This window comes from Etheostoma cragini, chromosome 13 (genome assembly GCF_013103735.1).
Source record: "Etheostoma cragini isolate CJK2018 chromosome 13, CSU_Ecrag_1.0, whole genome shotgun sequence".
In the NCBI taxonomy this organism is placed as follows: domain Eukaryota; kingdom Metazoa; phylum Chordata; class Actinopteri; order Perciformes; family Percidae; genus Etheostoma; species Etheostoma cragini.
Window position 1 is genome coordinate 17,698,812 of NC_048419.1, and position 17,978 is coordinate 17,716,789.

A 17,978-nucleotide genomic window follows, 5' to 3' on the forward strand; every position below is an offset into this window, starting at 1 on the left:
GAAAAGGCTTTTTGTGTTTGCGTAATTATTCTACTTCTTTGCATTGTAACATAATTCAAATCATTGACACAAAGTTGTGTTCTCAAATTATTTGAAACTCACGATTTCTATTGACAGAATGATCCATGGGGTTGACTGAGCAAGCCATGTTACAGTAATATGTACGTCACTGTTTTATTCATACTATAGAGACATCCAATGCCAAATGCTATTCTAGCAGTATTTATAGTAATAATTCTAATTTTCGAATATTAGGATTGCAGGACACCTCCAAAGATTATTTTCTTTCAGGTCAGCAACTGACTAACGTTACCATTTATCAATCAAATTTTAAAAGAAAATCAATTAATTATCAAAATTGTTTCAAAATAATTGTATGTCCAGTGATTAATTGATCAACTAATCGTATTGTTTGTCAAAATGCAATTAAATGTCCTTCTGGTATACTTTGGCAAAGTGAGGACCTGGCACTCGTCTATTTATATATCAAATCTATGTTCTCACCAACAGAGATCCTTTCGTGAAGACAAATAAAAGGCATTTAAGCAAATGTCCACAAAGGACACAGTAACAGGGTGTTGTGGGGTCTTCACTTAGCGCAATAAATACATTTTTACTTTTCAGTAAGCCATTTCTCATTACTCAAATGCTTTTTATTGTCAATATTTATTTTTGCTTTTTTTGGTGATGCGGCAACAGCAGCACCCAGAAGGTAATTTGTTGGACCACCATTCACACTGTTAAGTAGAAAAAAAAACAGTACAAGGCTACCAGAGCACAACCAACAGATCATTGCTTTGGAATGAGAAAAGCCAAACAAGGAAATACTGCATGACAGTAACTTGTATCTAGTTTCAATATACAAGTAAGAACAAGTAAATTCAACAAAAACTCCTTCCTTTTACGCATCATAATCCAGCATTCCAATTATGTATAGTGAAAAGAATCCACTACTTGGCATGTATTAACAATTGGTTTACATATGCCACTGTACCTATTTAGACATACTGCAATTTTTACACTTAATGAATTCTCATGAGTTTATTAATAGTTTTCTTATGCACAGCCACTTTGCTTAAAATTCAAATCTGACATTCTTAGCTTAAATGTGCCCAGGATGCTGAACAAAACAATCTTTGACATAATGGCCATCAAAGCAACACAGAAAAATAAGTTTCTAACCCACAACTTTTGTCAAAGTAGTCCATTCAATATTATTATTATGCAATATTTTTGTATTCATCAAAGAAAATAGGAAATGACATGCTAAGGTGGCTGACTGACAAATAGTATTTAATAGGGATGCTGCTATCTGGGTCTTCTGTGCCATCAATAATCTCAGAAGAATGACAGAATTGTATGCGAGTAGCAGGACAAACAGTAGCTCAGGTGGCAGCCACAACAGTTAGTCAATGTCCATTTCAGGGAGCTTGTTCTTTGCCGTTCCCTGTTCCGGGCCTGCAGATGTGGGTTTGTCTGAGTCGCATGGCTGGCTCTCTGTTCCCTCCTGTCCATTAACGGGCCCATTCTCTGTTTTCTCCTCCTTAGGAGGCTCCACCTTGGGCTTGGGTTTGGACACCACAGGATTGCAGGCTGAATAAAGCTCCTGAACAGGGAAAAAGAAAGCATTTGTTAGAGCAGTGAATCCTACATTTTTTTCTGCACGGCCCTCTTTTTGTAGATACAAGTATTTTCAGCCACTTTGTTTTTTCTCCAGAGACCATTTTCTCACTTGATCACAGCTTCTTTTCTTTTTTTTAAGATAATTGTTTTTTTTTTCTTTATTTAAAATAGCTAAAGGGAGATAGGAAACGGGGGAGAGAGGGGGGGATGACATGTGGCAAAGGGTCGGATTAGTACCCCCGTGGCTGTCAAGGACTGAGACTGCACGGGGCTCGCACTCTACCAGGTGATCTGTAGGCCGCCCCACTTGATTATAGTTTTTAAATGAAGTTTCTACAACCAGTTTGGACAATGAGGACTTGTTTTATTATTTCAAACTTTCTAGCTCCTCCTACAAAATTGCTACAGGCCTTAAAGATGATTGTAATGGTTTGTGTGGGGCTGGCAGTTGTTCTCTTGCTGGCTGTGTGCGCAGTACTGTGGCAGTAGCTCAGTCTGTAGGAGCAGAAGTACAGAGTGTGGACTGGTAGCAGGAGAGGTGCCAGTTCATCTCCTAGGCACTGCACTCTCGAGCGTGTCGCCAAACCCCCAACTGCTTGGGGGTCGTTTACACGGAGCAGCCCCCTCTCCATCTCTCCATCAGCATGTATAGGTCCTGAGAAGGTTTGTAATTCAGGCCGGTGTTCAATGTATGTGCAACTGTACAAACAGTAGAAATTGTGAATTTCCCCTTGTGGGGAAAAGGCATTCTTCAAGTTTTTTCTTTTTTTGGGCTTTTGCACTTATGTGACTCGATATCAACAAGAAAGGGCGACATGCAGCAAAGGGTCAGAGTCAAACTCGGACTGCTATCAGGGGAGCTACCGGGGCACCCCGGTGTCAACATTTTCTCCTGCTTTGTATAACTCATAATTGTACACTACCTCAATTACCTACCTAGCACTGAGTGCACACAAGCACTCAATGCATCCTTGTGTACAAACATGGCAACATTAAGCAATGCTATATTCATGGTCCTTCTGCACCAGTAGGTGCTTTTGATTTTTTGGTTCGACACACTTTTTTATTTTATTTTACATGTGTCAATGTGTGTGCGTGTGTGCCTTGAATGCACTCTCAGTACCTTTATCTTGGCCTGGATCTCCATGACTTTGACCACTGGTTCCAGAGTAAGGTCATGATTATTCTGCTGGTTCATCTTGCTGTTCATCCAGACCATGGCATCCTTCACCTGCTTATCCACCCGAGTCACCTCTAGCTCATCAAGGTGATCGTACAGCTCATCCTGTCGGAAGATTACACACACACACACACACACACACACACACACACACAAACACACAAACACACAAACACACACACACACACACACATTAATGAAGAGATGGCAGAGCAAGGGGGCAAGCAAAAAAAATAAATAAAAAAGAGACTAGAGACTGACTCAACTTTTGGAGAAACGCAACCCCAAGTCACGGTGCAGTGGCCAATTATGTAACTGGAGATGAGACTTGTTAGTGTGTTTTGAGCTATGGTTTAAGGCTGTGTGAGAGTCCCGTACAGTAAACAGGAAACATCACTGACTTTATTGCTGCCACAAGAAAGTCTTAAAAACACTATGAGGGTAAAAAATAAAACACAAGCACTAAATAGCCCATCTAGAAATGATATGATGGAAAACAGAGATTGTGAAATTTAAAGTCTACTTGTGCTACATTTGGGTGTTAAAGAACACAATAGGCTCAGATCGCTGGATCTATTTGTTTCTGTCTGAATGCCCCGTAAAGCCGGTTGGATATCATGCCGCTCAGGCTCTGTTAGATTGTTTATAAACAAACATGACATTATGTAAATCACGTTGTCATATTTCTTATAGGCAAGCTAAGGATACTTGGAAAGTGAAGAGAGCTAACGTTAACATTAAAGTACTCATATAATGCTCATTTTCAGGTTAATAATTGTATTGAGAGGCTATACAAGAATAGGTTTACATAGTTTAATCTTTAAAAAAAAGTCCATCTTTTTGCACATTGCTGCAGCTCCTCTTTTCCCCCTGTGCGTTGAGCTCTGTGTTCTGGCTACAGAGGGAGGCATCACACTTCTACTTCACCTTTGTTGGTTGCACAGTTACAAGGTTAGCACTTCTACCTAGTCAGTTGCAGAGTATGAGGGTGTGCCACGCTAGCAGCTAGTCAGGCATTGTTACGTGTGTTACAAAGTGACGCACGTTATATACGTTAGCCCTCATATAAATGTAGCAAGCTAATGTTAAGTTACAGCAACACAACTTAAGTAGTTTACTATCAGAGCTATGTTTTTTTTAAAATACATGGACGTTTGGCGGTGGTATCAGTGATCCTCAGCAGTTTTACTTCAGACTGCAGCAGAAAGCTCAGCTGTACTTTAGCTTCACAATCCTCAGGGAAATGTAGCTTGTGTGTAGCTACAAAACTATATGATTCATAAAAGAGCTAGGCTACTGAAAAGCTATTTAAAATCAAAAACTGAAACGCTATTGAGAAGTTTTTAAACTAGTAAATGTACTGCCCAACACTGCTTGCAATACAAGTTAAATTCAGCATAAATGCAAATGCTGGTTCAGCCGGTTAGCATCACCAATCGACCCAACGCTAGAACTGGCACCTCTCCAGCTACCAGTCCACCACTTCAGACCTGGTCTGTACAGGGATTTGAAACAATTCTGGTAAACTACCAACAACATCTAACAAAGCAATCATTTGGCAAGTCAACAAATTTGCTCTCTGTGCCAAGTTACCTTAGCCTTAAAAGCTTCAATGATCTTCATGTACATCTGGATCTGCCTGCCAAGCTCCTCAAAAGCTTTTGGTCTTTCCTCAGCTTCCATGTATCTCTCACATATTGGCTGACCCATTTTCTGTAGAAAGGAACATCAGGTTTAGTCAGCCAGTCATCCAGCAAGACAAAAAGGAAAAAGTGTACTTTGTAAACAATAGTGATATTGTAGAGGATACAATCATATATACTCCTGCAAACATAACATCCGTGTTCAAAGTCCTTTATACATAAACATGCACGTCTAATTTTTTTAATCAGCGCCTTCAACTTTGGTGCTACATGGATCACTGGCACCTGTACACAAGTCCCAAAACTGTACAGTAAATCCTTTTCTTAAAATCGAAGTTCACTTTTGAATAGGAATAACTTTAGTTCAATTAGACATCTGTCCAGTCCCACACTGCATGCCTGGTTACCTTTAGTTCAGCCAATTTGTCAATGTAAACTTGTTTCTGTTGGTCCTCTCCGTCTTCATACAGCCAGTTCTCTGTGTCCTCCAGTTTTAACGAGAATGTGTCACGATCCTACATATGCAAGAAGCAAGATAAATATCCCCAAAAATATAAACAGAATAACAAAACAAAACATGAAATACATGAATTATATCAGAATTTAAGTAAAGATAAGCATCTCTTAAATACACACGCATATGTTCACACACACTATATATACACACAGTGTGATCTATACTCACAGCTTCATTTACAAACTTCTCCAGGATGCCGTGCAGTTTATCCCTCATTTCGTACACATACTCTTCTACATTGTTCTTTGCGTCATTCCTCTCCTTCTCTAGCTTATCCTGCATGATCATCTTACCCTGGAATAGTCAGAATGAAAGTGTAAGATTAGTGATTAGTAAGCTAAAGTGCACACCAACAAACCACTTGATGATGGACGGAATTGATTGAATATATTAATCATATTTGGTGATGCTCACAAAGAATTATTTATTGCTTGACTGTAATGTCATGTTTAAGTCTAAATGTTCCACTTCCTGATATTTGATAATCTACCTTTAATAACAACCAAAACATTGTGAAATGTTACAATCATGTTGTAGTATCTAAATATAAGCTTGTGAAGTTTATAAGTGGGAAAGTTAAGAAGCACTAGAGCGGGGACAAATCTTATCCACCAAAGTAGTAAATCTTAAAATAACATTGAGGAAAATAATATTATCTTATGAGAACATAAAACATAAATTGTAAATTTTTGGTTAAAATAATAAGCAAACATGCTCGTGAGCAAGTCTCACGAGACGTTCCGGGTGATATTAAGTGCATTACCTCATTCTCCACAAACATATTTAGTGTGTCACTGGACAGTTGCCATTGCAAATGGTTCTCTATAGGCAGCTCCACGGTCTTCGTTTTGACTTTGGGCTTTTTCGCCTCAGGGGGCAGGTCGTTCTTCTTCACATGCTTGGCATCCTCTGCTGTCTAAAAAAGAAAAGATGACACTGTTTTTGTATGACTAGGACATGCCTAAAAGCCACTTTAAATATTGAACATGGTTAATGTTTTACATAAGTGAAGCAGAGCATACAAAATATTCAATAGCCGACAATCTGAATGATCTTGTTCTTAAAGATGACTTTAGAGCAGAAAGCTCTGTGTGACTTCATTCAGTTTTCAGTAATTGTCTGACACATGCTGTTGCGACAACTAGGTACGTTAGAAAAACTCCAACACCACGCCAGATCTAGCTAGACCGGAAACAAAACAGGCACGCCACACACACACTTTGGACTTGCAAGCCCGCCAAAAAGTAGTAACGTTACATTTTGAGTGGATGGAAAGCATGAGACGCCAAAATGGATGCCAATAAGATTCTGAATGGAAAGTTAACTTTTTAAAGTTACCAAATTGTTCCATTGACAAAACCAAAGTGATTTGTGTACGTTGTTGTGAGCTGAGCTATCATTGCAGCACGTCCAGTCTGAAACACCTCTTGATGGCCAAGCAAACAGCTGATGCCAATTCTCAAGTATTTCCCCCCCCCCCCTTTTAATGGACAGTGTTACATTGTGTGAGAGATTATTTGCTCTAAGTGTGAATGACTGCTCCAAGTAAGAATGTTACTTGTGAAATTGAACACTACAGTAGGCTTTATGCCAATGTTGTGTACAATAAAAACACATTTGCACAAAGCAAGCCGATGTTGACAAGAGCATTAAAATTATATAAAAAAATAAATACAAAATAAATCAAGGGACATGTAGAGTAGATCAAAATGTGCAATTAATTGTGAGTTAACTATGACAATGCGATTAATCGCGATTACATATTTTAATCATTTGACAGCACTCGTTATGACCAATGTAGTGTACCTGGCTGTCATTTTTAGTTTCAGGTCGATCTTAATCAACTGACTCTCTGTTCAATCAGAACACCTGATCCACGTACAAAAGGCCCTCCTCCACCTCCCTCACTCTCAACCACTGCAACCTGTGTCAGCCACCTGGTTGTTAGCCACCACTTTATTTTGTTAACCTTTGGTTTATTTTATTTGCAATAATCGTTCTTTCGTATAGTTGTTCGTTTGACTTCTGTTGCTTCCCCTGAGCCATGGTCACAACAGTATACTAAATGCAACAGTTACCTTACTGCAGGGCGATATGGCAAACAATTTCCATTTCATGCCGGAGCAATATTTATGCCAATATTTGAAATTTTGCTATCAACAGCTTATATTCAAAATTTAAAAGTTGAATATTAAGACAAGATATTTAATGTTAAAACCGATCAATTTTTGTTGTTGTTGCATTTATTCACTTATTTTGGATTTGATGCCTGCAACACATTCCAAAAAAAGTTGGGACAGGCATGTTTACCACTGTGTTACATCACCTTTCCTTTTACTTAATAAGCTTTGGGAACCTGGGGACTTATTGTTGAAGCTTTGTAGGTGGAAGTCTTTCCCATTCTTGCTTGATGAATGACTTCAGTGGCTTAACAATCAGGGGTCTCCATTGTGGTATTTTGCGCTTCATAATGCGCTAAACATTTTCAATGGGAGACAGGTCTGGACTGCAGGCAAGCCAGTCTAGTACCCGCACTATTTTACTACAAAGCCACGCTGTTGTAACTTGTGCAAAATGTGGCTTGGCATTGTCTTGCTGAAATAAGCAAGGACCTCCCTGAAAAAGACGTTGCTTTGATGGCAGCATATGTTGGTCCAAAACCTGTATGTACCTTTCAACATTAATGGTGCCTTCACAGATGTGCAAGTTCCCCATGCCATGGGCACTAACACTCCTTATACTATTACAGATGCTGGCGTTTGAACTTTGTTCTGATAAAAATCTGAATTGTTCTTATCCTCTTGGGTCCAAAGGACATGACCTCCATGATTTCCAAAAACAATTTGAAATGTGGACTCATCCTATCACAGCACACTTTTCCATTTTGGGCTAGTCCATCTCAGATGAGCTTGGGCCCAGAGTTTCTAGGTGTTGTTGATATATGGCTTTCACTTTGCATGGTAGACTTAACTTGCACTTTTAGATGTAGCGATGAACTGTGTTAACTGACGTTAACCACTCTGAATCTTTTAATGATATTACGGACCATACAGGATAAAATCCCCAAATTACTTGCAATTGTACGTTGAGAAACGTTCTTAAACTGTTGGACTATTTTCTCACTCAGTTGTTCACAAAATGGTAAACCACGCCCTATCCTTGCTTGTGAATGACTGAGCCTTTTGGGGATGCTCCTTTGTACCCAATCGTGACCAATTAATCGGTTCACCAGTAGAATGGTCCAGACAGGTGTTTCTTGAGCATTCCCAAACTTTCCCAGTCTTTTGTTGCTCCTGTGCCTGCTTTTTTGGCATCAAATTCAACAAGTGTGTAGAAAGTGAGTATTTGAACACACAAAAAAGAATAAAATAAAATAAAGTTAATCAGTTTGAACATTAAAGATCTTGTCTTTATAGTGTATTCAATTGAATATAGGTCAGAAAGGATTTGCAAAGCACTGAATTTGTTTTTTCAACTTTATTGGATTTGGGCTTTTAGTTGGAAATTGGTTAAAAAAATAATAAAATAAATTGGTCTTAATTATTACTACAAAACCTGTTTGCTTAAAACAAAATGTGTTGATTAGAAGAACTTGCTCTGTGTCAAAGTTATCGTCCATATGTAGTATTTTCAGTCCTTAACCTAATAAAAGGTTTCCCACAAATGTATGTGTTTCCCACATATCCCAAAGACTTTTTTTGTGTTGATCTGCCAGACAATACATTTTTGGGAATTGTTTCTACTGTTTAAATGGTTTGTATTCTATTTATACTGATATGTTATTTAAGGTGTAATAGCTGTAGAGGTTATTGCCTCTTTCAATGGCAGAGCTCTGTTTTAGAACATTTTGTTCTTGGTTTCTTAAAAATGACTGGTTAGAATGCGGCACATTTAGGCGATATTTAAACAAATAAGGAAGGACAGAAATAAGGAAAGAAAGAAGGAACCTTCCTTCATTCTTTCCTAACTTCATTTCTTATTTCCTTGCTACTTATGTTATTTTCTTACATCCTTCTTATTTCCTTGTTTTCCAATTTCCATACTTTATTCTTTGTTTACCTCCTCCCTTCCTTTCTAATTTCCTAGTACAGAAATAGGGAAAAGTAAGGAAGGAAAGAATAAAGCTGGTAAATTCAACCATACACATTATCCCAAATGTATTGACACTATGGTGGTTGCCCTATCGCCCAGCACAAGGTTACCTCCATCTCTTCAGCCTCTGATTTCTTTTCTTCGTTGTCTCCAGCCCGAAGTTTCTGATCCTCCTGGTCCACCTGCATTTTCTTCTGGCACACAGTAACAAAAGGTAAGACATGTAAAAGATAACATATGGCATTATGCGGCTGGTTTTATCTAAACTTTGGGTTTAAAAAAATGTCAACCTGTCTCCATTCAAAACCAAAAATGAAACCAAAATTTTGTACTTTTTATTTAAAACAAAACATCTTCTCCCTCCGTTCAGAAGAAGTTTGCTGCTTTTTATCACGCCACAAACTCCAAATAAATTAAACTAAGCTATTTAAGCTACTTAAAAGGTAGTATTTGTTGCAGAGCTTTTTGAGTGACATTCAATCAGTGGAACACTTATGACACATCGTTTTAGGGAAACGGGCGAAACTCTGGAGCACAAATGGTAATGAACAACACAAAATAAAATGCTATACAAATTACAAAGGAGGCATTAGCAAAAGATAAATGTGACCCCTTGAAGCTGTGCTAAGTTTATTAGGTCCAGACATCTAAATTCCACAAAGATGACTTTTCACACTGACTATTGAAAGCCAAGGTGTGGCCAGACTGACTGTGAATAGGATCTCAGAGGTGAAACACAAAGCAAACAGCGTAGAAAAACCAGGAGTATGTGTGTGTGTGAGTTTCACTCATTCTCTTACACACTGTGCAAATACACAGAAATACACACCTCCTCCTCCTTCCCTGTCTGGTCTGTTTCCATTGGCTCTTCCCCCTCAGTTGTTTTTATGACTTCTACAAGCGAGGCACTCGATACACTGAACATGCCGTGAACGTTGACCCGAACCTTCACCTTTATCTTTGCACTCTCCCCAGATGCCTGTGGAACAACATTCTGGATCAGAAACTGACCTGTAGGGCAGAGGAAATAGTTAAAGGTTAGATTAGGTGACAATATCTTCTTATTAGGGGAAGGGGAAGGAAGCTAGGCTGAATCACAAGAAAATATATTACATATCTGCAGTTTTCAGAAAATTAAACTATTTACATGTCACAACATGTTTTAGCAATCATCGGCATTAACGTATTGTGACTAAAGGCTGGATATAATTGGTTGATTAATGGTTAGGATAACATGTTTAATGGTTAGCATCATTCAAACTGCCAAGTAGATGCAACCACTCAAATATAGGAGCTAACATGGAGTTGAAGCAGGTAAGTTATAAATTACCTAGTCTCAAAGTTACTTATAACTGGTACACTTTGGACTTAAGGGAAACGTCTGCATTTGTCAACCGGAAAGTCTGAAATCCTATCTTATCTTAATTTAGGATGACATTGAGGACTTTTGGTATTATAGCAACAAGCATCCTAACTGCATTTAGGAAAAGAGTAGGATTGCAGAGACACTGTCCTGAATTCAAAATGACTTCCAGAAATGGCAGCAGCACTGTTGTTAGGTCTGCATGGCTGGTCCACCTTAAAAGGTCAGCCCACCTTAAGTGACGCTAAAGCATAATTGATAATTTTACGTAAAATCTACACCGTGGCTACATACGTAGCTACATGGAGACACAGACCCTACGCTGATCCTGTGCCGTAGCATGATGTGCACCTCTTAAGAATGTAACTACAGGTTGGAGCAACGTAAGTTGCTCGGCTATGGCCCTTCTCCATTAACATGAAATCAAGGAGAGGGTTAACGTTTCTTGCTACAGATTTCCTACCGTGGTCAGAAAGCTGAGGGGAGACACTTTGTTTCTTTCACTGTGACTCTAGTTGGCACTTGCTCCGAAGCTAATCGCCGTCACTCTCTCACTCGCTCTAGGACGCAGACATACATGTTGCCCCTGCTGATATCGACGCACAAGTATAAATTTCAGAATACTTACGTAGGCTACGGTGAAAAATCAGCGTGGGGCCTCCACACAACTATAAATCAAGCTTAAGCCAAAGTTTTTGCTAGCTCCGTGGCTAACCCACTAATCCCCTTCACTTTAATCAGCGGGTGGCAGCAAGACACAGAATCTTGGCTTGCATCTTGGAAGGAGTAGCATTTAGTCACAGACAAATATACACACACATACATGCCACATTCATAGCTATAACGTTAAGCACACACACACACACACACACACACACACACACACACACACACACACACACACACACACACACACACACACACACACACACACACACACACACACACACACACACACACACACACACACACACACACACACACACACACACACACACACACACACACACACACACACACACACACACACACACACACACACACACACGTTGAACTTGCAATACCTATAGTGCTGTTGGGGTAGGGCAGCTCCTTGGGGTTGTTGTAGTAACCTTCAAGGGTGAAGGGCTCTTTTCGGAAGAAGGTCAAAACTTTGGAGAAGGGAGCTGCATGGTTCTTTGGGAAAACCTCACAATCACTGTAAAAACACAGCAGAAGGAGTTTAATGAAACAACAAAAGTAAAGACCATTCAAGTAAATATTTTACAGACATATGCTAGTCAGGATTTAAAGATTCGTAAAATGTGAATGAAACTGGCATAGATATCAGATGTGTGTGTGTGGTACAAATGGACTACGGGCAGAATGTGCAGGTGTAGCAGAAAACCCACCAAGTACAGCTACATGCATCTGAAAAGACAGGGGCAGTAGGCAAGTGTGGTCTTAAAAACCAATTATATGCAGACTTCTAACTAAGGACAGAGTAATTATCTCTTATTATATACTTAATATTATATTTTTTGGCAGTTTACAGATTATCTGTATCTGTGTTTGCCTGATAACCGATAAAGACAACTGATTAAAAAGTGTTAGACTATTAGTGAGAACTATGGTATAATAAACATAATACAAAATAACAGGTGAAAACAAACTGCTATGGAAATGACATTCTAAACGTTTTAAGTTCTAAAAAGTAACTCCTTAAAGCTCAAACCCCAGAATATCAGTGAAGTCCATTGAATAAAGTATTAGCTTTGCCAAATCTAGCGTGAAAGCTAAATTGTGTTAGAATTTCCCCCATCTAGCGGTGAAATTGTATATGACCACCAACTAAATGTTACTTTCTACCCCCTCCCATTTGAGCGTGTTTTAACTCCTAAGGTGGCCAAACGCAGAATTAGCATCCGTGAAAGTTCCTTCCAGTCTAATAATAGTTTCACTTTAATTTAGTACCATTTCATTGCTAAGATCAGCTATCAGGGTTCCAAACATATGCAAGCTAATGTTAATAAAGTATCAGTGCTATTTTTATTCCGTATATTCACACGTGCTCAGGACCTAATCATGTACAAAATGTCAGAGTGAGTGAGCTGCCAGTGCTGGACCAGCGCCCTGAGCAGTTGGGTACAGTGCGCTGCTCAAGGGCACCTGGCAGAGCCTAGGAGGTGAAGTGGCATCTCCCCAGCTACCAATCTGTACATTGGTCTATATGGGGACCCGTAGAATGGCAAATTCTACGCGTACGAGAATACTTTGATTAGTTGGTGGATTAGTTGGTTGGTAATTACACATAAATCAGCCCATTAGTGAAAGAACAGAGTGGTTGTTGCTAAGAATCAACTCAAAAGGTTACACAATGGAGCTTTAAGTAAAACAACTCGTTATTCGATGTTCTCAGGTAAGGCTGACAGAAATCGTACCTCAGTCCCTCCTCTGCAGCTGAATTCCATTTTAGAGAGATGGAGTAGGGGACAACATCTGTAATGGAGAACTCTCTGACTTTGAATGCTGGCGACAAGATAGCACACTGCAGAGAGGAGAAGCAAAATACAAAACACAAGTTACCAAGCCTCAAACCTTTGCATCAAATTATTCTGACCAACAGCAAGAAATTCCGTATCCAACCCAAATACTAAATTTCCACTAAAAAAAGGAAAACAAGATTTGATTTGTATTTTTGAAGCTTTAACCAGCTGTTTTTTTACGCAATTATATACATTTAATAGACAAAAAATTATTCAGAAAACACATCCAAATGTTTTTACACAAATCATTAAAGAACAAATAGGTTGCATCACTCAAACATTAAGCATGTGTTTCATATTACTCCTACTCTACTATCACAGCTGTCAGCGATGGAGTTTTCTGTGTGAGTCACCAACAGGACCAAAGTGTTGCTGTACCTGCAGAGCACAGCCCCTAGCCACGGCCTCGTCTGCGTTCAGGGTGGTGCTCAGCTCTTTGCCGAAGAATTTGCTGATTCGCTCTTTAATTGCGGGGATTCTGGAGGCACCACCCACAATCTCCACTGCATAAATATCTTCTTTTTTTAGCTCTGAATACAGGAAGCAGGAGAGAAAGATAATACTAAACAATATTGTTGAAGTTTACAATGTCACAGCTTTACTTTACAATACTCAGACCAAAGATTTACATGTGAACAGCAACAGAAGTCTTTAGGTGAAACCACAACACAGGATATGCCTCTTTAAAATTGAAATCCTTTGGTGAAAGTACTTAATACTAAACACTACTACTCTGGTATACCCATACATATGTTTTAATTAAATATTTGCCTTATGACTGTTCTGAGTGGACAAGCAAGGACAAAAAAATGATCAAAGGGAGGAAAGAAGGCAGTGTCCAAAGGGAAGGGCTGTTTCAGCACGTGTGCACGTGCTGACAGGGGTAGTCCAGCTGCTATTAAAGTCAGATGTACTCACTGGTTTGTTCCATGACGTTGCGCAGGGGACCCTCTACTTTGGCCAGCAGCCCCGCACACATCTCCTCAAATTGACCTCTGGGGACACATGTTCATAGATTATTAATACACACACACACACGCAAACGCAAGTAATTTCTTATTATTGTAATTAAATTTTTTTAAAGATTCTTTTTGGGACATTTTAGGCCTTTAATGCCAGGACAGCTGAAGACAAGAAATGGTAGAGAGGGGGGGGGGGCAGCAAAGGGCTGCAGGTAAACCCCTATATATGGGAGCCTGCTCTTCCAACTGAGGTATCTGCACGCCCAGTAATGCAGTTTTTAAATTTGTGCTATAGCAGCCCTCTTTAATGTTCAGACATTAGTCCATAGAAAACAAAATCAAAGACTAGAAAGGCTTCACATAATCAATAAATAGAGAAGACAGGTTGTTTTATTTTAACTGGTCCATCTTAAGCAACAACGGCACAAAAACCCAGTAATTATAGTGTTTCACAGGCTCTCAAGGATTTTTGTTATACATATTGCATAAGAGACATAATCCTTTTAATTACTAAAGTAACGCTGCATCTTCTTCACCTGTTAAGTTTACCGGAAACATCAATGTCATTCATGAAGCACTCAATGTTGAGAGGCAGGTCTGAAGAGTTGGCACTCATCAACTTCTTGAGCTTCTCACACTCTTGGTAAAGTCGGACCAGCGCCCGGGGCTTGGACTTGACGTCCAGCTTGTACTTTTTTCCAAACTCCTCACAGAAGTGGTTGACCAGGATGTCATCAAAGCCCTTTCCACCAAGCTCTGAATCAAACGCTGTGGCCAGGATCTGATGGTGGTGGAAGACAAGTCGTAAATATTTGAAAAAGCTCAACTTAATGGATGAATATTTTATGTCACTTTATATCTGTATGTGTAGAATGGGTGTGAGTGTAGATAAATGAAAAAAAGTAGATTTGGTTACAACATTTACATTAACATGTACTCTTTCTTTAGCTCCATTAGGTATCACAATTTGGTCAAGTGAAAAGTATCTCAAATGTTTTATCAATTAAATAAATTGAAGTGAAGATAAAGTGTTTCAATTAAAACTACTTTCCGGTTTTGGCCTAATTCAGTTGTGGGGCAGCCCACATACTGTATATGGCATTCCTAATAAGAAATAACGTGTGGGCCAAATGTTCTTTTCTGCTGATTGTTTTTAAATCATTGGTTTACTCTTTTTTTATATAATTCATTGAAATTATCATAAAAAAAGTGATAAAAAAAAAAACATTGGTTACTAGCTCTGCTTACCATCCCGTTTCTCTATCCCCACATACAAAATTAACAAAATGTTGGCAAAACCAGCCAAGAACATAGTGCTGTCACATTACATACTGCCCTAAAAACCTCAGCGTGAGTATCGCTTTTCAAAATGGGCACAAATTATTCATCACTCACCTTGAGCTTTCCCTTGTTGAAAGCACAAACTGACACCTGGTAACCAGAGTGGCCCACATCCACAAACACCACTATCCTGGCCTTCTCTTCTGGAGCTGGCAGGTCCTGTTTGTAGATTCCATATGCCAGAGTCACTGCAGCAAACAGGCATAATCTGGTGTTTATTTATGCCTAACTATATCTGGCCTATAAAAATCTACCAGACTGGTTACAGCGCATGCCATATAACTGCAACTTCCCAAGTTTAATTCCAGCCTTGGGACCTTTTTTACATGGCATACCCCTCTTGCTCTCTCCCACTTCTACTATGTCACATAAAGGCAAAAATTGCAAAAAAATATTAAATACCTACCAGACTGAAAATATACACAAATAAAATGTAGGCATATATTCATGACAGGCATTTGTTTGACTACATCAAGGGAAAGTTACAAACTAAAATATAAATCTGTTTCTATGTTTATGAAAGTATGCTTTAGCACTACTGTGAAATATTTACACAGATGTATAGATATGGCTTGCTCACAAGATGGAAGCTTTACTTAGCAATGCCTTTTGACAAATACTTATCTAGAAGTAGACAACGCAATACTTTCTTGTAGCTTCCTTAAAAGAGGTGACTGCTCCAGGAGAAAACGGCTCACACAAAATAGCATCTACTATTGTTGTAAAGCCCAATATCTAGAAACATTGATTCAGATGCTAGTCCTGCATGGAGAATACTTTGTTTCAACGTACCTGCGGTGGTCTCGTTCATTAGGCGTAGACAGTTGAGGCCTGCGATCTGAGCTGCATCCATGACAGACCTTCTGTCTGCGTCAGTGAAATAACTCGGGACCTAGGAGGGGAAAACAATGCAAATGAGGGATTTATTATTGGACCCCCACCCCATTACAAAACCAAGTATTAACTGTAAGGCATTGAAAATGCCAAAGATGTCAACAAGTTAAAACGTGTACCTTTATCCTTGTGTGTGAATGATCACTTTGAAAACTATTGATAAATGAATTGGCTACATCGCAAGATGTCTGGATAATGTTGTCGTCCTAGAAACTCTGGGTGCCAAAACAAAACATGTCCTTGTAGAAAAGGGATAAATTTAGCTTTTGGCCACGGTAATACTAACATGTTGTCTAGTGCTGATGCAAACTGTAGATTTAGATTTTAGCTAAGAAACAGTCTCTATGTGTGAAATCTGTAACGTTACATAACAGATGCTGCTGGTGAACGGTGAATACATATACTGAGCACAGCAAGAAACACACACATCCCACTCTTCAACCAAAAGGTGCAAGAAAGGAAATAACTCTTTCAAACAATACATCTGTTGAAGTACCTAAAGCTCACATGAGCTTGATGGTAATATATTTATACACCTTGGAGGGCGGCTTTCCCTGGCCATTTTATGACCCACACTTCTTAAAAATGCAAGTGGATGACATTAATAACTGCCACTCAAAATACCAGGATGTGAATGCATTATTTCACATAAGTACAGAGAATGGTTTAAAGACCAGTAAGTAAAGTGAGTCGTATGTCTCTTGAAGCTAAATCAGTCCAATGCCACATCTTTAAATAAACTGTGTGATGTGATCCAACAAGAAAAAAACTACACCTCATTAAACATTTAAATCGCATTAGAAAAGATATGTTGCCACAAAAAGCCAAAACACATCCAGTTGTACAAATATATGCATATTTTCACACTTATAAACAAAGCACTATACTCTTTTAAGATGTTTTATAGATGTTCAGACGTCCTGCTGAAGCCGTAAAACCGTTGCAGATGTCTCCAGAAATGCTTACCGAGATGACACAGTCCACAACTGGTTTTTTTAGTGCACTTTCAGCAGTTTCCTTTAGTTTGGTCAGCAGCATGCCAGTCACCTGCTCGATGCTGAACACTCTCTCCTCCTCCATGTACATCACCTACAATTGAGGAAAATTAAGAACATGATTACATTGAGGCAAATTGTTTGAATAGCTTAGAAATAAGTTTAAACAGCTATCAATAATAACAAAAAAGGCCGTCAGTTTCCTTGAAGATATTTTAAGCTCATAAAACAGGACCTAAGAACTTATAGTAAATGTATATATTATGTAAATATGCAATCTAAAAAAACCTTAATACAAGGAGTGATTCTGTGGGCATCAACAGCTTGATGCAAACTTCTCTGATATATCAATTCTTCTGAGGACTCGCGTTAATTATCTCCACAGAGACACAAAATGTTTTGAGTGTTAAGGTCCTGACACAGCAGGCAGAAGGTAAAGAACTAGTGGCAACAAAGGCCTCACGTCACCTGTGTCTTGGCCAAACATTTTGCAAAAACTACAGTCGACGGCCAGCTAGAACGTACGTTCTGCCCTGCGTAAGAGGAAATAACTCTCCATACCAGCAGGCAGCGGGATTCTATAAGTCATTTATAGAGGGAAACCAATATTCACATTGTTGCTATGATACATTCAACAAAACAGTGTTTGCCCAAATCAGCTAGCGGCAGCACAGAGCCTACGGTCCCTATGCTTCACTCCCTGCCGAGGCGACAGCGGAGACCAGGAGATGGCTAGCTAGCGGTCCATCTCCCGGGCTGTCATCTGTCTCTCTGCAAACAAGTTTCCCTGCGGTGGGGAGTGGAAGGACCGAGCAGCTCGCTGAGACTAAATGCCAAGAAAAC

The 17,978-nt window shown here is 39.2% G+C and overlaps 1 protein-coding gene across 2 annotated transcripts in view; it reads right to left on the reverse strand.

Annotated features, from left to right (window-relative positions):
* Positions 1-656: 656 nt before the first annotated feature.
* Positions 657-17,978, reverse strand: part of hspa4a (heat shock protein 4a) — a 28,775-nt gene continuing 11,453 nt past the window's right edge. For both annotated transcript variants that reach the window (XM_034891102.1, XM_034891101.1), the window contains exons 5-20: positions 17,107-17,229; positions 16,039-16,138; positions 15,301-15,434; positions 14,442-14,686; positions 13,862-13,938; positions 13,322-13,473; positions 12,839-12,945; positions 11,483-11,616; positions 9,885-10,066; positions 9,166-9,249; positions 5,727-5,879; positions 5,132-5,257; positions 4,854-4,961; positions 4,397-4,516; positions 2,747-2,908; positions 657-1,606 (exon numbers count right to left, since the gene is read on the reverse strand). In XM_034891102.1, coding sequence (XP_034746993.1) covers positions 1,406-1,606; positions 2,747-2,908; positions 4,397-4,516; positions 4,854-4,961; positions 5,132-5,257; positions 5,727-5,879; positions 9,166-9,249; positions 9,885-10,066; positions 11,483-11,616; positions 12,839-12,945; positions 13,322-13,473; positions 13,862-13,938; positions 14,442-14,686; positions 15,301-15,434; positions 16,039-16,138; positions 17,107-17,229 — 2,208 coding nt within the window. In that variant the 3' untranslated portion in view covers positions 657-1,405. The remainder of the gene's footprint in view (positions 1,607-2,746; positions 2,909-4,396; positions 4,517-4,853; positions 4,962-5,131; positions 5,258-5,726; positions 5,880-9,165; positions 9,250-9,884; positions 10,067-11,482; positions 11,617-12,838; positions 12,946-13,321; positions 13,474-13,861; positions 13,939-14,441; positions 14,687-15,300; positions 15,435-16,038; positions 16,139-17,106; positions 17,230-17,978) is intronic.